Source organism: Oncorhynchus masou, chromosome 28 (genome assembly GCF_036934945.1).
Source record: "Oncorhynchus masou masou isolate Uvic2021 chromosome 28, UVic_Omas_1.1, whole genome shotgun sequence".
NCBI lineage: Eukaryota > Metazoa > Chordata > Actinopteri > Salmoniformes > Salmonidae > Oncorhynchus > Oncorhynchus masou.
The window spans coordinates 43,352,712-43,374,126 of NC_088239.1; the positions used below are offsets into that span (position 1 = coordinate 43,352,712).

The 21,415-nt window shown below is 44.7% G+C and overlaps 1 protein-coding gene across 4 annotated transcripts in view; it reads right to left on the reverse strand.

Annotated features, from left to right (window-relative positions):
- Window positions 1-3,968: 3,968 nt before the first annotated feature.
- Window positions 3,969-21,415, reverse strand: part of LOC135517624 (rab GTPase-activating protein 1) — a 127,098-nt gene continuing 109,651 nt past the window's right edge. For 3 of the 4 annotated variants that reach the window (XM_064942103.1, XM_064942102.1, XM_064942105.1), the window contains 7 exons: window positions 19,248-19,340; window positions 18,542-18,652; window positions 18,187-18,291; window positions 17,467-17,550; window positions 11,629-11,700; window positions 6,481-6,678; window positions 3,969-6,215 (listed from right to left, as the gene is read on the reverse strand). In XM_064942103.1, coding sequence (XP_064798175.1) covers window positions 6,093-6,215; window positions 6,481-6,678; window positions 11,629-11,700; window positions 17,467-17,550; window positions 18,187-18,291; window positions 18,542-18,652; window positions 19,248-19,340 — 786 coding nt within the window. In that variant the 3' untranslated portion in view covers window positions 3,969-6,092. The other variant, XM_064942104.1, reaches the window with a different exon arrangement.

Below are 21,415 nucleotides of genomic sequence, written 5' to 3' on the forward strand. Positions count from 1 at the left end.
TTTAAAGTGTCAATCTCCTTTTCTATTACCATGAAGTAAACGCAGACTAACAAAAAAAATGTATTTGCTGTGTGGTGTATTTTAATATCCTTGTCTCTTTTCCCTCAGAAGCAGAGATGTATTATTTAACAGCTAATCTGATGGAAGGCATGATAGTGGGGACTGAAAAGTATATTATAAGAGTGTATAAAAGGCTGAGTAGAAAAGGGGGCTGGTCTTTTTAAATCAGAAGCAGAGATTGAATCTTGTCTCAGGGTTAGTTTGATACAAGTAATAACAGTGGGGACTGAAGAAAACGCAATGTGTACAAAACATTACGAACATCTGCTCTTTCCATGACAAACTGCCAGGTAGGTGAAACCTATGATCCTTTGTTGATGTCACTTGTTAAATCCACTTCAAATCAGTGTAGATGAAGGGGAGGAGACGGGTTAAAGGAAGGATTTTAAAGGCTTGAGACAATCGGAACGGGGTATGGTAGTCGGTGCCGTGCGCATTGGTTTGTGTGTGTCAACTGCAAAGCTGCTGGGTTTTTCCACACTCAACAGTTTCCTATGGTGTTTCAAGAATGGTCCACCACCCAAAGCACATCCAGCCAACTTGACACAGCTGTGGGAAGCATTGGAGTCAACATGGGCCAGCGTCCCTGTGGAACACTTTCGACACCTTACAGAGTCCATGCGCCGACGAATTGAGGCTGTTCTGAGGGAAAAGGGGGCTGCAACTCAATATTAAGGTGCTCCTAATGTTTTGTACACTCAGTGTCTAGAAGCTCAGGGGTAGTTTAGCAAAACATCTTCAATTAAAAGACAAACGCAGCACACTGCTTCTCATGCTACCAGGGGATTTCATTATAACAACATTTCTCAGAGTATGATAGTGGGGACCAATTTAAAGGTTGAATAATAAACTAGGGGGTAATTGAGCCAAACAGCTGCTGATTGAGTCAACTGTATTGGATGACATCTCTAATATCTCCCATATTCAACATTAACGGAGACTGTAAACGATTACATGAACTGGGTTCAAATACTACTTGAAATCTTTCAAATACGTTTCGTTTTTGCTTTAGAGAGCCAGATATGCAGGTGTTTGTACTCTTCTGACTATTTTATTAGTTCCATTTCACCAGGCACGATTAATCAAGCAGGTGTGCTGTCCATGTTGAAATGAGTTTGTTAGCTGCTGCACTGGGGAGGCAAGAGACCATCAAAATACCTATAACTCCCTCTCCAGTATGGATGTACTGTGGGAGACCAGAGCCAAGTTGTTTAATAGAGACACCGTCTCTCCATCTGGGAAAGTAATCAGGATTAGTGGGAGGGTCTCGGTAGCAGCGCACACACACACACACACACACACACACACACACACACACACACACACACACACACACACACAGCAGCAGCTCCAACGACTGGGCCCAGGATGCTCCTATTTTAGATTCTGGAGACGACAGACTGGGCAATGACACCTCTCTCTGTATCAGTGGAGTGGAGAAGGGGTTGGGGGTGGAGGGGTCTGCAATGAAGGGAGGGAATGAAGGGAGAGTGGGTTCACTCTGAGGCCAAACCTGTGCGAACACGTCTGGGCGACCTGGTCCCTCTTGACTCACAAAATCACAGAGCGATGCTGCCTCAGTGCCTGCCTGCAACTTAACCCCATAAACATTCCACCCATACTCTGCACTCTGCTGCCGGGCGGTAGGCTAGTATCATTTTGTAAGGTAAGTAGGGATTGGGGGGAATGAGGAGGGGTCTGTTTGATTGCATAATGCTGATGCTCGTTACTCCCTGCGGGTAACAGGTTTCCCACGCCTCACCGCAAGCAGACACCTCAGCCCGGGTGATAACTTTATGGGGGCCCCAAAGTTATAAACACTTAAATGATATATACAAAATTTAAAAAGCTGTCACAATCCATACACGCTGGAGATTTAAAATCAGGGACAACTGGAGGGCTGTAATGTTGCATGTTTAAAAATAGCGCCTTCATTGCTGAAGACAAAATAACACAAAGAAAACAATCAAATGTCTTCTGGGACTAAAAAAAGAAACTGCAATTAGGGGATTTCTACTGCCAGCACTGCCTAGCAGTTAGGCAGCTTGTTAGGATGTCAGGGTTATGAGTTGACTGACAACGGAGACTGTTTTTTAGAACAACAGAAACTAATTATGCAGAACAGCATAAAAAAATTGCGAAAGCTTTTCATATTACAATCGTCTGAGATTCCCTCCCCCCAAAACAAAGATTTTCTCAAGAGATAATTTTATATTAAGGTTGAGAATGTTTTGTTTAATTTGACAGAGAAATATAAAATCCGTTTGACACAGTGCGCTTTGTAATATTATTCAGCTATTCAGTACATGAGACGACGAGAGCCTCTGAAAAGGCATTTGTGGGTAAACAGGCAGGCAGAGGGACACATATCCTTTTCACCCTCCTCCCAAACCCCACTGTCACCACACCGGTGCAGTTAGATCACAGAGAGAGAAAGAAACCCGATCACTGCACAATATCATTACAGAGGGGGTACTCCTCTACCTTGTTACCATGGTACCTGTCTATCGCTTTAGTCCAGAGGTGTCAAACATATGGCCAACTAGGGGGTCCAATCCGGCCTGCTGTGATTTGAGAAGAACAAAAAAACTCAATATACTTTAAAAAGACTAAAACCAAATCGAAAATGTGTAGAAATGATAATGGACATACATTCCTAAAGTTTCTTGACTGTGTCCAACATTTTAACAGCGAGGAAATTTGACAAATTTCCAGTGCAGCTCTCCGGACCTCGTTGAAGACTGAATGCTAAATGGGGCTAAATGAGTTTGACAACCCTGCTATAGTCCCTTCACGGTCTTCTCCCAAGCGGAATAAAAAGGGGTAGGATGGAAGGATGAAGAGCCACTGGGACCCTGAGCAATGGCCCTTATTAATCACCAGAGAGAGAGAGAGGGACGGAGGTAGAGAGAGAGAGGGACGGAGGTAGAGAGAGAGAGGGACGGAGGGAGAGAGAGAGAGGGACGGAGGGAGAGAGAGAGAGAGGGAGGGAGAGAGGGACAGAGGGAGAGGCGAAGGGAGAGAGAGAGGGACAGAGGGAGAGAGAGAGGCGGAGGGAGAGAGAGAGAGAGACGGACGGAGGGGGAGAGAGAGGGACGGAGGGAGAGAGAGAGCGACGGAGAGAGACGGAGGGAGAGAGAGAGAGAGACGGAGGGAGAGAGAGAGACGGAGGGAGAGTGAGAGAGACGGAGGGAGAGAGAGAGAGACGGAGGGAGAGAGAGCGACGGAGAGAGACGGAGGGAGAGAGAGAGAGAGACGGAGGGAGAGAGAGAGAGACGGAGGGAGAGAGAGAGAGACGGAGGGAGAGAGAGAGACGGAGGGAGAGAGAGAGAGACGGAGGGAGAGAGAGAGAGGGATGGAGGGAGAGAGAGAGAGAAAGACGGAGGGATCGAGAGAGAGGGATATTTTTAAATGTTTTTATTTAACCTTTATTTAACTATATAAAGAAGAGCGAGGGAGAAGGATCCTTCTGAAAAGAGCGCAAGAAAGAGACCTGGATGTATTAAAAGGGTTTCAAGGTATTTTCAGTAGAGCAGGATAGTAGGGGGCTACATCCCAAAATGGCACCCTATTCCCTTTATAGGGCACTACTTTTGACCAGGTCAAAAACAGTGAACTGTATAGGGAATAGGGTGCCATTTGGGACCCTGCCCCAGGAGTTGTCACAGGCAGACAGACAAGTGAGACATCAGATCTCTCTGCTTCATTATGTCCAGAGGTAATATGGCAACGGGAATCTGATACTCATTCTATTGATCATGGAGCAGAATAGAGACCCTATAATGACTTGAATTATATTCAGCCAACATGCAGGGAGAAGAAGAGGAGAAATAGTCAGGGCTATAAAACGTGTATGATCCATCCATACATTCGGACGAGCATAAAAATGAAACGAACAACAAATAGGCCTGTGTTCATAGCTTTATATTGAAATGCAGAGTAATGCAATCTACACCAGTACAATGTTCCACATGTTCAGTAATGTTGGATGAAAGAAGGTACATTTTGGCATGTTATGGATGAGACAGAAGTTTTGCCTGACATTTAAAGCAAAGGAAGCTTTGAGCAAAAAACATACATTATGATCATCATTAATCTGTAACACAGTCCTTAATTATTTTGGGCAACATTATTAATTAGTACAGTTTACAGCGGAAAGTAGAAATACAAAAGAATAGACAAAAACTCATCATCAGAATGCTTTTTATGTACAACCCAGTGCCTTACGGAGCAGCCTCTGTTCTCAGCACATTGCACAGGCCTTACTTCTTCCACTGACATCAACACAGACTTAAGCAAGCTTAGCCGGATCCCAAACGTTATAAATATGAATATTAAGGTGCAAAGACCGCTCCTCCCACCACAAACCCACACACGGACTGTCAGTAGAGAGTAGGACCTTCCCCAATATGGACACAGAGCTCTAACTAGTGAGCGTTCAGATAGAAATATATTATGTCGAGCAAACATGTAAAACAAGGAATCATATGTCAGCTCTGTTCATGACATCCTCTGTTCATGACGTGCACCAGACTCCTTTAGGGAGAATGCCAGCTTGACCTCCAACGACCTCTGAACTTTGATGAGCCCCAACAGTTATGTCTCTGTCTGACCCTCTGTCTCTGTCTCCCACATAAGAGTGCACACATAAGCACACAGCCTGTGACTGATAACCAGATGACATGCGTGTGCCATATCGCCATTTCTCTCCCTTTCAGAAGTGTAGGTGGTAGGTGTCTGGCTGTGATGTGTGTATATGTCTATGTCTACATTGGGAGAGTGGAGTCAGAGTGTGCATAGGTAGGTGCCTGTAACATCTGTGTGTGTTTACGTCTATGTTGGGAGAGTGGGGTCACTGACTAGTTCTGGGGGGGGGGGTCGTGTCATGGAGCTAAAATAACACGGCATAAAACATAACCAAGACCGATGAGGTCATGAGGGGTCATCTAGGAACCCCAGAGGAGCAGCTGGTCTCAAGAGTGGAGGAGTGATGAGCCGCGTCCAACGTGCCATTTCAGACACAGCCGTGGAGGGAAAGAGTGTGTGGGGTGGGATCTGAGCCAAGGGAGGGCCACACCCATATCTCTATATCTGCAGCTCCAGCCTCGGAGCCCCCATGCTTTGAGCCCAGCCTGTCCCGGCCCAGAAAGCGCATTGTGAGGACTGCGTCAGGACCACCAGGACATCGCCCACTAGTGGCCTCCGTCTGCTACTGCACAACCGGCCGGACAGACCCCAGGCTGTTGCTAATATATCTACTGTTATGCTGTACATTTCGTTCACCTAAACCCTTCGCCTCAAGGCTTCGTCAATACGATCCTCTTCCTCCTCATATAGCGCCAACCTCCAGCACCCACTTTTCATACACTAAACTCGCACTCCGAGCTTCACAGGTTCACCGCCACACACTCAGAACCATCGTCAGTCACACAAACATGCACACACAAACATGCACACACACACATTCGGCTAAATGTTCACACACACACACTAACACACGCACACATACACTCTGGTGTGCTCAGTCTTCACAGACACACGTCTATACATGAGCATGTTCATAATCATACACATATAGAAAAGAAAGGTATCGTAGAACGGAAACGAGAAAAAGCAAGAGGCTGTCGGTTAGCACTCGTAGTACTTAGATTACAGTTGGAGTTGTTTGTGCAAGCAGTCTAGAGAGGACAGTAAAATAGATTGTATTTCCCAGGTCTGGACTGGAAGGACAGTTCAGGTGGCTCTCTAGAAAGCTCCTTCCTTACCTGTTAAATATCAGTAGTATAAAGACTAACGTTGAAACCTCTCTTTTCTTTCTTAATTAAGTACGTTGTTTCGTTTGGGGCAGTGGTACCTTTGAGCTTAGTCCTTTTTTTAAAACCCCCGTCGTGTCACGGTGAGTTTTGGTTTGCTCCAGTCCAGTGAGTGGTGGTACCTCTGACTAGGAGAAGGAGGGGGAGGCCGGGAGGGGGAGGTTTGGGAGCAGGGCGGGGAGAAGGAGACAGTCTATGGTCGAGGAGGAGTGTCTCAAGTTAGGTGGTCTCCTTGCCCTGTGCTCCCGTCGCAGTCTTGATGGAGGTTAAGGTTCTGTTGAACCAGGTCTTCTTAGCAGCCTGTACCTCGTTGAGAGCCAGACCCAGGGTGTGCTCCAAGTCCTGCGGAGGGGGGCAAGAAAACATACCAGGAAGAGGTTAGGCAATGGGCTGGAGCTGCAGGGACAGCCTGGTGTAAGGAAACAGGAGATTAAAACTAGAATGAATGAAAACGTGTATTGCCTCAAACTCCCTTCAGTAATGAAATCGTGAACTGTTAGGATTTAAATTAACTGATCGAGGATCTCAGCTGAGTTTAGTCTATGTGGGTAGCTACAGTGCGGATGACAATAATTTAAGCAGAAGTATTTTGAAGTGAGCCTAGTACCTGTATCTTGCACTCTGCCTCCACCAGCTGTAGTTTGGTCTGGGCCAGTTCCAGCTCCATCTCTCGGAGCTGGTTCTTCAGAGCCTCCTTCTCCTCGTCCGTCTCCTCCTCACTGCCCTCCTTCAGCTTCCTCGCTGCCTTCAGACGACCCTCCTTGCTGAACAGGATGGAGCACTTTTCACAGCCTTCGACTTTCAGCTGTAGGGGAGAGACCGCATAGAGCGGGGTCACGGGTTAAAACATGGCTACACCACAGAGGCAAGTCACTTCTCCCAGCCTTCTACCTTCGCCTGTACAGGGGAGAGACCAGGACACCAGTTATACCAGGCAGGCACAGCTTACACCATTAGACCTCTAAGCCTATCCCTTCAGACAAACCTCTCTGTTCAACAAGATACTGCACTTCTCCTAGCCTTCTACCTTCACCTGTACAGGGGAGAGACCAGGACACCAGTTATACCAGGCAGGCACAGCTTACACCATTAGACCTCTAAGCCTATCCCTTCAGACAAACCTCTCTGTTCAACAAGATACTGCACTTCTCCCAGCCTTTTACCTTCAACTGGAGTGAGAGAGACCCAGACACAGGTTAAACCAGGTCACGTTGTACCACAACGATACACCACCCAAATCGGAGCATCTAAGAGCAGGCACAGTTTACAAAACGACATCACTGGGGCTTCCTCACTTTCCAGCTAGCTCACACAGGTATCTCCCTCCCATTTTCCCCCAGTGTGTGGTGTGTTGTCTGAGTAAGTACAGGCAGCTGCAATAGTAGTGATGTGGCCGTGAGGACGGTAAGCAGGGTGATAAGAGGTGGCAGGCTGAGGGTTTCTCCTTTACGGGAGATATAGTCCTCCGCAGTTTCAAGAGCCCTCTCATCCTCCACCTCACCTCACCCCATCACCTCGCCGAGTCCGGAAATGAGAAGCTGTATACCAACTCCATGATCATCCAATATCCCAATCCAGAGTCCTAAGGTACAGGGAGACAGAGAAGTGGGCTATTCTGTCTGTGTTATCAAAAGGGAATAGAAATGGATTCTTTGTCCTAATCTCCTAATTCTCATATAAGACGGCAGAGGTTTGAATATTAGGCTATAATCATACATAGCTGATAGTATACATTTTACATTCCATGATGCATTAAGATCACTTTATTGGTCAAGTGAATACAAGGGGTGAAATTCGACTTCCGCTTTTAACCCAGTCCCTCTGAAATACACGCATATACAGTACCAGTCAAAAGTTGGGACACACCTACTCATTCAAGGGTTTGTCTTTACTTTTACTATTTTCTACATTGTAGAATAATAGTGAAGACATTAAGACAGGGAAATAACACATGTGGAATCATGTATTAAAATTTTAAAAAGTGTTAAACAAATCAAAATATATTTGAATTTTGAGATTCTTCAAAGTAGCCTTTTATTTTTAATTACATTTTTATTTAACCTTTATTTAACTATGCAAGTCAGTTAGGAATAAATTATTATTTACAATGACGGCCTACACCGGCCAAACCTGGATGACGCTGGGCCAATAGTGCGTGGCCCTATGGGACCCCCAATCACAGCCGGTTGTGATACAGCCTGGATTCAAAACCAGGGTGTCTATAGTGACGCCTCTCGCACGGAGAAGCAGTTTCTTAGGCTCCTGTGCCACTCGGGAGCCTTGATGACAGCTTTGCACACTCTTGGCATTCTCTCAACCAGCTTCATGAGGTACCCACCTGGAATGCATTTCAATTAACAGGTGTGCCTTGTTAAAAGTTGATTTGTTAATTTCTAGCCAGATGGTCTGCGCATGCTCTGAGGACGCAGCTAGGGATGCCGTCTGGGTCGGCAGCCCTGCGAGAGTTAACACGTTTAAATGTCTTACTTACGTCGGCCACGGAGAATGAGAGCCCACAGTCCTTGGGAGCGGGCCGCGTCGGTGACACTGTGTTATGCTCAAAGCGGATGAAAAGGGTGTTTAGCTTGTCCGGAAGCAAGACTTCAGTATTCGCGATGTGGCTGGTTTTCTTTTTGTAGTCCGTGATTGTCTGTAGACTCTGCCACATACGTCTCGTGTCTGAGCCGCTGACTTTCATTACATCATTTACATTACATTTAAGTCATTTAGCAGACGCTCTTATCCAGAGCGACTTACAAATGGTGAATTCACCTTCTGACATCTTCGACTCCACTTTGTCTCTGTACCCAACATTTTGTACCCAACGGAGGGAATAACTAAACTGTTTTTATTCAACCATATTTCCAGTCACCTTGCCATGGTTAAATGTGGTGGTTCGCACTTTCATTTTTGCACGAATGATGCTGTCTATCAACGGTTTCTGGTTTGGGTAGGTTTTAATAGTCACAGTGGGAACAACATCCCCTATATACTTCCTGGTGAACGGAGTCACTGTGTCCGTGTATACATCATTGTTATTCTCCGAGGCTACCCGGAACATATCCCCGTCCGGGTGATGAAAACAATCTTGAAGCATGGATTCCGATTGGTCAGACAGGCGTTGAATAGGCCTTAGCACAGGTAATTCCTGTTTGAATTTCTGCCTATAGGAAGGGAGGAGCAAAATGGAGTTGTGATCTGATTTGCTGATGGGAGGGAGGGGGAGGGCCTTGTAGGCATTCCGGAAGGGGGAGTAGCAGTGATCGAGTGTTTTTTGCAGCGCGAGTACTACAGTCAATGTGTTGATCAAACTTCGATAACGTTTTCCTCAGATTAGCTTTGTTTAAATCCCCAGCTACAATAAATGCGGCCACAGGATGTGTGGTTTCCAGTTTGCACAAAGTCCAGTGTAGCTCCTTGAGGGCCGTTGTGGTATCGGCTTGAGGGGGAATACACAGTCGTGGCCAAAAGTTTTGAGAATGACACAAATATTATTTTTCACAAAGTCTGCTGCCTCAGTTTGTATGATGGCAATTTGCATATACTCCAGAATGTTATGAAGAGTGATCAGATGAATTGCAATTAATTGCAAAGTCCCTCTTTGCCATGCAAATGAACTGAATCCTCAATAAACATTTCCACTGCATTTCAGCCTTGCCACAAAAGGACCAGCTGACATCATGTCAGTGATTCTCTCGTTAACACAGGTGTGAGTGTTGACGAGGACACGGCTGGAGATAACTCTGTCATGCTGATTGAGTTTGAATAACAGACTCAGAATCATTGTTCTTCCTCTGTCAACTATGGTTTCCTGCAAGCAAACACGTGCCGTCATCATTGCTTTGCACAAAAAGGGCTTCACAGGCAAGGATATTGCTGCCAGTAAGATTGCATCTAAATCAACCATTTATCCGATCATCAAAAACTTCAAGGAGTGCGGTTCAATTGTTGTAAAGAAGGCTTCAGGGCGCCCAAGAAAGTCCAGCAAGCGCCAGGACCGTCTCCTAAAGTTGATTCAGCTGCGGGATCTGGGCACCACCAGTACAGAGCTTGCTCAGGAATGTCAGCAGGCAGGTGTGAGTGCATCTGCACGCATAGTGAGGCGAAGACTTTTTGAGGATGGCTTGGTGTCAAGAAGGGCAGCAAAAAGCCACTTCTCTCCAGGAAAAACATCAGGGACAGACTGATATTCTGCAAAAGATACAGGGATTGGACTGCTGAGGACTGGGGTAAAGTCATTTTCTCTTATATATCCCCTTTCCGATTGTTTGGGGCATCTGGAAAAAAGCTTGTCCGGAGAAGACAAGGTGAGCACTACCATCAGTCCTGTGTCATGCCAACAGTAAAGCATCCTGAGACCATTCATGTGTGGGGTTGCTTCTCAGCCAAGGGAGTGGGCTCACTCACAATTTTCCCTAAGAACACAGCCATAAATAAAGAATGGTACGCATCAACTTCATGTAATTGTCAATAAAAGCCTTTGACACTTATGAAATTCTTTTAATTATACTTTAGTATTCCATAGTAATATCTGACAAAAATATCTAAAGACATTGAAACAGCAAACTTTGTGGAAATTAATCATATCTGTGTCATTCTCAAAACTTTTGGCCACGACTGTACGCGACTGTGACTACAACCAAAGAGAATTCTCTTGGGAGGTAATATGGTTGGCATTTGATTGTGAGGTATTCTAGGTCGGGTGAACAAAAGGACTTGAGTTTATTTACATTATCACAACCACACCATGAGTATTTAATCATGAAACATACACCACCGCCGTTCTTCTTCCCGGAGAGTTCTTTATTCCTGTCTGCGCGATGTACTGAGAACCCAGCTGGCTATATGGACGGAGACAGTATGTCCAGAGAGAGCCATGATTCCGTGAAACTGAGAATGTTACAGTCCCTGATGTCTCCTGAAGGAGATCCTCGTCCTGAGCACTTCTACTTTATTGTCCAGAGACTGAATATTAGCAAGTAATATACTCGGAAGTGGTGGATGGTGTGCACGCCTCCTGAGTCGGACTAGAAGTCCACTCTGAATACCTCTTCTCAGCTGGCGGTGTTTTGGAGCAGCCTCAGGGATAAGTTCAATTGCCCTGGGGGGTCCGAACAAAGGATCCAATTTGAGAAAGTCGTATTCCTGGTCGTAATGCTGGTGAGTTACCGTCGCTCTGATATACAAAAATTATTTCCGGCTGTATGTAAATACACAAAAAAAGCATTCCAGGTGAAGCTGGTTGACAAAGTACCAAGAGTGTGCAAAGCTGTCATCAAGGCAAAGGGTGGCTACACTTTGAAGAATCTAAAATCTATCTTCATTTTTTTTAACTCTTTTTTGGTTACTACATGATTCCATGTGTTATTTCATAGTTTTGATGTCTTCACTATTATTCTAGAATGTAGAAAATAGTAAAAATAAAGAAAAACCCTTGAATGAGTAGGTGTGTCTAAACTTTTGACTGGTACTGTATATACATATAAAGGTTTCGGAGAGGTGCGGGGGCTGTCATACTTGGTCTCTCTTGTAAAATACATTTTATCTCAATGAGACTAACCTGTATACATACAGACAAAAATAAACTTAGCAGCTAATGTTAACTTGCTAAGCGGAAGGACAATAAATAAAAAATGAATACGACACTCACTCGCACAGCCACACAAAGAAAGCATGCACATTTGAAAACAGCGGTATGTCACGTGATTGAGCAGTCTGTCATGTGATGGTGTGATGTCCTGTGACATTGTCTCACCCGGATCTTCTCCAGCTCTCCCTTGTTGGCTGCCTGCTGTTTCTCCAGACGCTCACTGAGCTGGGAGCAGATCTAAAGGGGTCAACATAGAGGTCAAAGGTCAAGAGGTTAGAACACAGGGCGAATCACAAACACCTTTCCATGAATCCTCCCTCATCTGAATGTGAGTGCCATCCCGGGCAGGCCGTGGGCTCTATCCTCTTACAGTTAAGTGTATTAACTCAACTACATAACTCCTCTCATTAGAGGATTACCTAACCATCCGGCTGGCCCTACTCTGCACCGGGGGAGTATTCGTTAGGCACCACACGGAAGAAAACTGACTGAAACAGAGAGGGACTGCCTGAACTTGTCGAATAAGAAACACTCTTTGTCCGTTGGAAAATGTCTGGCTACGGTGTGCCCTTATGAATACAACCCACCCCATGCGCCCACCTTACCGCAGGGAGGTGGACACAGGAAGATCGATGGGAAATTAACCATCCTAACTGGAACATTTTATCAATTTGATCACCCCCCTTTCACCCAAGAAATCACATCTATCCCACTTCACCCTCCCTGTCACCGCTGCAACACCACACACATCTTAATTTAGAGAAAGCCTGATTCATCGCCACGAATATGGTTAAAATAGGTTGCCGGAGCGATTAGGCAACACTAAAAACAGAAATTCATTACCATGCATAAGCTACTGTAATTAACAAACAATGTGTTATTAATGATTGCAATCAGAGAGAAGAGACAGAGACACGGTGTCTCAGTCACTTATAGTTTTGTGGTTATTTGGAGAGAAGGGTTTTTAGCTCTGGGATTATTAAGGCTTTGTTGTGGGCAGGTTATAAATGGTTTAGATCATTAAGACAAGACCCTTGCCTCTGCCAGACAGTCTAGCTAACAACCCTGCCAACTAGGGTTTTTCAGGCTTTGGTCCAGCTCAGTACGAACACACCCAATGCAACGTATGAAGGGCTTCGATTATGGAATCAGGTGTGTTAGTACTGGGCTAGAACAAAAGCTTGCACATCTTCCCCTTGCTCTACTTGTTCCCAACCTGCTCCCAACAAAATTGTTTTGTTACAGTCTAATTCTGTGCAAAATGCTGAAGTTGAATAATACCACAGCTGTCCAGTGCCCTCTTTACATACCGCATGGATGAGTGATATATTACTGGCTCTTTATGTGTAGGGCACTAAAAACCTAGCCAGGGGAAAATGTCGTTTCCTCTGTTCAGGCTTTAAAGATCTTATCACTCCTCTATCATCGGCTGTGAGAGCTGTTGTTGTTTGTACTATTCTAAGACAGTGGAGCCAATTACCTCAGCTCTTTTGTAAGCGTACCTCCCCCTACGGGAGATAAACAGCTCTTTGTGAAGAATAAGTATATAAAAGACTGTGTGACTTGTAAATAATCAAGTTCCTCCCCCGTATATCTGGAGAGTTAAATTCCTTGCAATTGCTTGAATAAACATTTAAAAACTGGAAAATTAGCTCTGCCTTTCCTTGTAACGAGCTTTTCCTCAACACACCCGTCTGTCAACCTGCTATTCCTGATGTGTGTGATCTCCAGCCTGCTGCTGGTCCCAGATCAGTTCACAGGAACCTATTATCACACTCTACCATACATCACACTGTTAGGAGGCCTATTAAAACAGCCTCAGCACCGCAATGGGGACCAGAGAGAAACTATTTTTAAAGAACCCCATCTCCTCACCGTTTTTCTGCTTTCTGATCCGAAGAGCTGCTTTCAACTGGCACATCGCAGCCAGCGGAGCTGCTACCATCAATTTGATCATTTTCTGTCATTTGCTGTTTCCCATATTTTTAGATTCCTGTCAAAAGGTAGCTCCATCTGTTTTTAAAATAGTGAGACTATTTCTGTTGGCCCTCAGTACCTTTTACGCCCTCAGTGTTGTGTAATCTAGCTTTGGCTATGTCAACTGAAGTTTGTGTTGAGGAATTAAACATATGGATAGGACGAGCTTTACTCAACGATTTATATATCAAGGAGGACTGTGTTGACTAGAGCCACCGTGCAGCCATCTTGGCACTCCCCCATCATTGTAAAACCTATTTTGGAAGCTATAGAAATGCATTTATTAATGTCTATATTACTTTTTGCCACATGTATTCTATTCCATACACCTTACATACTTTTAAATGATATATTATGTGAGCTAAGCATAAACATTTAACATGTATAAACATTTTCCTTAAATAGTATCAGCAATTCAAGGTTTATATAGGTATTCGGACTATGATGAAGATCAGATCAAATTCTGTGACTAATTTATGCAGAAATCCAATTAATTCCAAAGGGATCACATATTTTTTCTTGCCACTGTATATAATTGGTTTTACTGATTACAAAATAAACTGTGGATAAGTGGATAACAGAAGGGGACTGTTCAACTCAGTCTCGGTCCACCAACTCTTTTCAATCAGAGCGTCTAGATAATAGAACAACCTTTCAACCAGTGTGAGAGAATATCTTGGCTAGCATCAAGGCATACCCGAAAAAAGAAAATTGTTGGACACACATTTGTTAACATCCCCGTGAGTGAGCATCTCTCTTTTGCCAAGATAATCCAGCCAACTGACATGTGTGGGATATCAAGAAGCTGATTAAACCGCATGATCGCTACACACCTTGTGCTGGGGAACAATAAAAAAAAGCTGCTCTAAAATGTGCAGTTTTGTCACACAACACAATGCCACAAATGTCTCATGTTTTGTGGGACCGTGAAATTGGCACGCTGGACTGCTGGAATGTCCACCAGAGGTGTTGCCAGAAAATTTAATGTTAATTTCTCTACCATAAGCCAGCTCCCAACATCGCTTTAGAGATTTTGGCAGTACGGCCAACTGGCCTCACAAACGCAGACCTCGTGTAAGGCACTGTCGGCGAGCGGTTTGCTGATGTCAACGTTGTGAACAGAGTGATGGTGATGTGTTCGACAGCGTGTTCGCACAGCCATTGAAGAAGAGTGGGAAAACATTCCACTGGCAACAATCAACATTCCATAGATCATCAATCCATAGATTAGGGCCTAATTTCTTTATTTAAATTGACTGATTTCCTTATATGAACTGTAACTCAGTAAAATTGTTGAAATTGTTGCATTTATATTTTTGTTCAATATATATATATATTTATATAAATAGTGTGTTATATTGCAGTGATGTATTAATGTTTGTTTTCTGCCCAGATTGTTGCCATCAGAGGAGAGAATACAGAATGCGGAGAATATAGAATGGAGAGAATGGTGAGAATAAAACCTGCGTATTTCTGTCAGGATCTAGGATCAATGGAGACACTCAAGTTTTTTAATCCTGTATCTCTTGACACATTCATGAAAATAGTCATGGCCTCTAAACCGTCAAGCTGCATACTGGATCCTATTCCAACTAAACTATGGAAAGATCTACTTCCTGTGCTTGGCCCTCCTATGTTGAACATAATAAATGTCTCCATCTACCGGATGTGTACCAAACTCACTAAAAGGTGGCAGTAATAAAGCCTCTCTTGAAAAAGCCCAACCTTGACCCGTAAAATGTAAAAAACTAAAATCGGCCAATATTTAATCTCCCATTCTTCTCAAGAATTTTAGAAAAAGCTGCTGCACAGCAACTCACTGCCTTCCTGAAGAGAAATAATGTAAACGAAATGCTTCAGTCTGGTTTTAGACCCCATCATAGCACTGAGACTGCCCTTGTAATGTGGAAAATGTGATGTGGAAAACTTTTAATGGCGTCAGAGCAAGGCTCTGCATCTGTCCTCATGCTCCTAGACCTTAGTGGTGCTTTTGACGCCATCGATTACCACATTATTTTGGAGAGATTAGAAACCCTAATTGGTCTACAAGGACAAGTTCTAGCCTGGTTTAGATCTTGTCTGTCAGTAAGATATCAGTTTGTCTCTGTGGATGGTTTGTCCTCTGACAAATCAATTGTACGTTTCGGCGTTCCTCGAGGTTCTGTTTTAGGACCACTATTGTTTTAACAATATATTCTACCTCACTGCTATGCGGACGACACACTTCGATGAAACATGTTGAAGCCCCAAAATTGCCTACCCTGGAAGCCTGTGTTTCAGACATAAGGAAGTGGATGGCGACAAATGTTTTACTTTTAAAACAAAACAGAGATGCTAGTTCTCGGTCAGAAGAAACAAATTCATCTGACAATTAATCTTGAGGGTTGTACAGTCGTCTCAAATAAAACTGTGAAAGATCCCGGCGTTACTCTGGACCCTGATCTCTCTATTGACAAAAATATCAATAATATTTCAAGGACAGCTTTTTCTCATCTTCGTATCATTGCAAAAATCTGAAACGTTTTGTCCAAAAATTATGCAGAAAAGATAATCCATGATTTTGTCACTTCTAGATTAGACCACTGCAATGCTGTACTCTCTGGCTACCTGGACAAAGCATTAAATAAATTTCAGTTAGTGCTAAACACGGCTGCTAGAATCTTGACGAGAACCAAAGAAATGTATCATATGTGCTAGCCTCTCTACACTGGCTTCCTGTTAAGGCTAGGGCTAGGTTTTACTGCTAACCTACAAAGCATTACATGGGCTTGCTACTACCCATCTCTCCGATTTGGTCATGCCGTACATATCTACACATATGCAACATTCTCAAGACGCAGGCCTCCTTATTGTCTCTGGAATTTCTAAGCAAACAGCTGGAGGTAGAGCTTTCTCCTATCTCCATTTTTATGGAATGGTCTGCCTTTCCATGTGAAAGACACAGACTCGGTCTCGACCTTTAAGTCTTTACTGATGACTCATCTCTTCAGTAGGTCCTATGTTTGAGTGTAGTCTGGCCCAGGGGTGCAAAGGTGAACTGCAAGGCACTGGAGTGAAAGATTGACAAACCGCCCTTGCTGTCTCTGCCTGGCCGGCTCCTCTCTCTCCACTGGGATTCTCTGCCTCTGACCCTATTACGGGTGCTGAGTCAATGGCTTACTAGTGCTCTTCCATGCCGTCCCTAGGAGGGGTGCATCACTTGAGTGGGTTGAGTCACAGACGTGATCATCCTGTCCGGTTTTGTGACCCCTCTAGCTCGTACAGTGGAGGAGATCTTCGTGGGCTATACTCAGCCTTGTCTCAGGGTAGTAATTTGGTGGTCTGATGATATCCCTCTAGTGGTGTGGGGGCTGTGCTTTGGCGAAGTGGGTGCCGTTATAACCTGCCTGGTTGGCCCTATCCGGGGGTATCGAATGGGGCCACAGTGACCCCTGACCCACCCCTGTCTCAGCCTCCAGTATCTATGGTGCAATAGTCTATGTGCCGGGTCAGTCTGTTATATCTGGTGTAATTCTCCTGTCTTATCTGGTGTCCTGTGTGAATTTCACTACCCCCCCCCCCCGGAGGACCTGAGCCCGAAGATCATGCCTCAGGACTACCTGGCCTGATGACTCCTGGCTGTCCCCAGTCCACTTGGTCATGCTGCTGCTCCAGTTCCAACTGCTCTGCCTGCAGCTATGGAACCCTGACCTGTTCACCGGACGAGCTACCGGACCTGCTGTTTTCGACTCTCCCTCTCTACCGCACCTGCTGTCTCGACCTCTGAATACTCGGCTATGAAAAGCCAACTGACATTTACTTCTGAGGTGCTGACCCATTGCACCCTCTACAACCACTGTGATTACTATTTGACCCTGCTGGTCATCTATGAACATTCGAACATCTTGCCTTAATGGCCATGTAACGCCAGGCTGGGTTTCTGCATAACACTTTGGGACATCTGCTGATGTAAACAGGACTTTGTAAATACATTTGAATTCAATTTGATTGAATACAGAATGGGGAGAATACAATAGTCAACCGTACCTGTTTGTACTCTCCTATGATGGAACCGTTCTTCTTTATCTCAGACTCTGATTTGTCCAGCTCCCGTCTACACATCTCTTTCAGCTGTAGACAGACATGCACACCAACTTGATATCACATGCATTATGAATAACTTCACCTCTAACCTAAAACATAAGGACTTCATCTCAGTCAGGACAGGAGTCAACTGTCCTTGGGCCTGTAAAGTGCGTACAGTAGTGACACACTCAAGGAGTAACACACACACACACACAGAGTAGAAAAGATGTAATCATCAAGAGGACATCAGCAAAGGACAGTGGCAATGGCAGATGCCCCCTGAGACAGTTGTACAAGTAAGTGAGAAATACAGTAGGCCCTGTGCTAGACGATAAGTCATGTCCTTGGAACACAGACCACGGCCACAGTACATGGGGGAGCCCACCATCCCCCTGTCTTAAAGAGACGGACAAAAAGAGAGAGAGAATACTGCTTTCCCACCAAGGTGCATGAACAGAAAAGCAATCTGATGATGGAAAAAATATTCAGCAATACTCCGGAGGACAATGGCAGTTCACTTCAAAATAATTAGTTATCGATCAATCCAACACATTCACTTCCATTGTCAGTGAACTTCTATTGTCCTTCCAAGACAGCAATATTATTTTCAGACAGAGACAGCCAGCCAGATGAACAGACAAACGGACGAAGAGACAAACAGAGCCAGCCAGACAGACAGACCTGCGCAGACTCCTCCTCTAGCCGCCTCTTCTCGTCCTCCGAATCCACCAGCTTCTGTTTGGTCATCAACAGCTCCTTGTTCAGAGCGTCTGCTTTCTCCTCAGCCTGAGGGACAGTTGCACACATGGATACAGTGACAAGGTCAACTGACAATAGCTAATACCAAATGACAACAACAAACCTATCGGAGGTTAAAACATGTTTATTTTAATTAAAAATGGATTTGACAGCTAAATGGGTTTTGGATAACAGAAAACGTACGAGCGCGCGCGCACACACACACACACACACGCCCATGTTTACATACTTGCACAAGTCTAACAAACTGAATTTTGGGATGATGTGTCAGCCTTACGTTGTCCAGGTCCTTGCGCAGGGCGATCTTGCTGCTGACCAGTTCATGGGCCAGGTCATCATTCTCCTGCTCCAGACGCATGTTAGCCTCCTGGAGACGACGGTTCTCCCTCTACAGGACACAAGGAAAGGGCAGAGGAGGAAAGTAGGAGTGGGTTGGTGAAGGAGAGAGTGAGAGGAACAAGTGGAAAGATTGGAAGAGGAGACGAGAGTGGAGAAAGGAAAGAGTGAGTGAGTGAGTGAGTGAGTGGAAAGAGTGGAGAATAGCGAGAGAGAGAAGCCTGTTGCCGGGCTGCACTATTGAAGATCCTCCGATCTTCTTCCTGTTTCTCTCAACTCGTGACATATATAATGTTTAACTATGCTTGTAAATAACAACCTTTGAGAATAAGCCTAGATTAAAAATTGACCTGGCTGCCGTACACAAATTCCCCTCCAGACATTCCTGGCATTACAACTACGTAATGGATAATGAGGCTGTGCACAAGTAGATGTTTGTGTGCACAGCCCACTTAAGAGACTAACTCAACTCCTTCACGCCAATGCTGTGTGACTCTACCGATAGCTACTTTGAGGACAAATGTACTTTCTATCCCTGTGATATGTTGCTGCCCCCACCCAGCGATCTTCAGATGAATGCACCAACTGTAACCCGCTCTGGGTAAGAGTGTCGGCTAAATGACTCAAAAGGAAAACATGCATAGTACCTCGTATCTCTCAATGGGAGCTTCCTGCTGTTCCTGCTGCTCTCTCATGGCGTGGTACTCCTTCTCGTACTTCTTCAGCTTCTTCTGACTGATCTGTAGAGACAGGGACAGACAGACGCACTGTTACTGGACCACGTCTACAGTAGGTCTACAGTACACAACAAGGAGGTAAGGGTGAGAGCATTGTGAGTGCTGTGGGGGCTCCCCATAGCCTGGTTACAGCTCCAGGTAACAGGGTGTCTCTGATGGCTAGTACTATGGCTAGTACTACCGTTCAAAAGTTTGTAAATGTCCTTGTTTTTTATAGGAAAGGACATTTTTTTCATCCATTAAAATAACATAAGATTGATCAGAAATACAGTGTAGACTTTGTTAATGTTGTAAATTACTATTGTAGCTGGAAACGGCAGATTTTTTAAAGAATATCTACATAGGCCCATTATCAGCAACCATGACTCCTTTGTTCCAATGGCACGTTGGTCACTTGTGTGTCTTAATTATTTCATCAAACAGTGTGCTTAAAGCATCAGACAAGCTCAGTGCATATAGTTGATTTGATTAAAACACACAAGACCTGTCTATAATATGGAAAAATACATGTCAAAAAAGGACCAAAGAGAGAACAGATGACTCTCTGTCGATAATAGCTAAATAGGAATTTACTGATAAAACAAACCTGCATATTTGTCAAGAACGAGTTACTCGTTGGTTATGCTGCATGTACAGCACTTCAATAATAACCATGAACAACCATGCATCTGTCTGTGTGATTATCAACAGCTCTTTCAAAAAGCCCTGCCTTTCACTTCCCTCCACTGCTGCCCTTGTACAAAGAGCAGCAGTTTCTCAAAGCACACTCAGCATGTTGTAATCAGCATGTAGGGGGCATAAATACTGTATGCTCTTTCTCCAGCAGGCACCTCGTTGTAAATGAGGTCTATTTAGCCGGCTGCGGTTTCGACCCACAGTACAGAACCGGGTCTGTTGTGGAGGAGCAGGTCCATAATGGTCCCAGTGATGACTGCAGATTCAGCTATTCAGGATACACTGGCTTCACTACACCACTGACACACCTGCTATGCTATGAGGGCTTAGTAGCTACTGGTTACATTCTAGAACAGCACAGCCTACATGAGTTTGAATGCTAGCCTTTTGTATATTAAAGTGAGAGTGAGTGAGTGAGTGAGTGAGTGAGTGAGTGAGTGAGTGAGTGAGTGAGTGAGAGATAGAGAGAGAGAGAGAGAGAGAGTACATGCATACGTTGCACAGTGTGGTTGAGCCAGACCAGACACAGTGTGAGAAAGTTAAGAGTGTTGTGGGCAGGAAGTGCCCCCATCCAGTCAGATCCCCAATCTGTCCCAGTCTGACAGCTGTTGTCAGAGCAACCATCCGAGCAGAAGAGGAACACTGGGTCGTGTCACTGACAACACAGCGCATCTCTGCTGACTGAACAACAACGGAACAGAACAGTACTCACCGGGGTCACTGACACACCCTATGACATGATGAGACTATTGTCACTTACTCGATTCGACACGGCAGCCCCAGAAATGTCCATGAGGCTATTTTTACAGAATCGTGCAGATAAAATAACTGCGTGCACACGAGTCCGTCAGTTTCCTTGCGCATGTTATCATTATACAAAGCGTGACGGAAATTAGCATACTGTACCCACATACACATGATCAACTCGAAGGGCCAAACAGCAGTTGAAACAACAGTGTAGACCCCGCCACTGTTTTGGTTAAAAATATCAGGGATTGGACTGGAGATAAGCAATCACTCGCAAATTCATAGACAAAGCTATGAATGCAGGGTCTGACCAAAATTATAGTTTTAACTATGTTTTTGAGGCTATACGGTGTTTGTTTATGTTTGCTTTGTTCACAAACATTGGAGTAAAACAATCTTATATTGTGGGTTCTGATGGGGTACGTCAGTTAAACTAAGCTCATGAGGCATTTCAGGTTATATTCTTCAAGAATCATTAATTTATGAGTCCAAAAATGGATGTAACAACTGCTAATTGCCCCTTTACAAAGGCCAAAAATGTCAACCTATGCAGTCAGTGAGCGAGAGGGGGAAAGCAGTATGACCCCGGTGTGCCCTCTCTCTTCCACTGTGTATGTGTGTGTACATGTTTGAGGCTGTGTGTGTGTGTGTTTCAC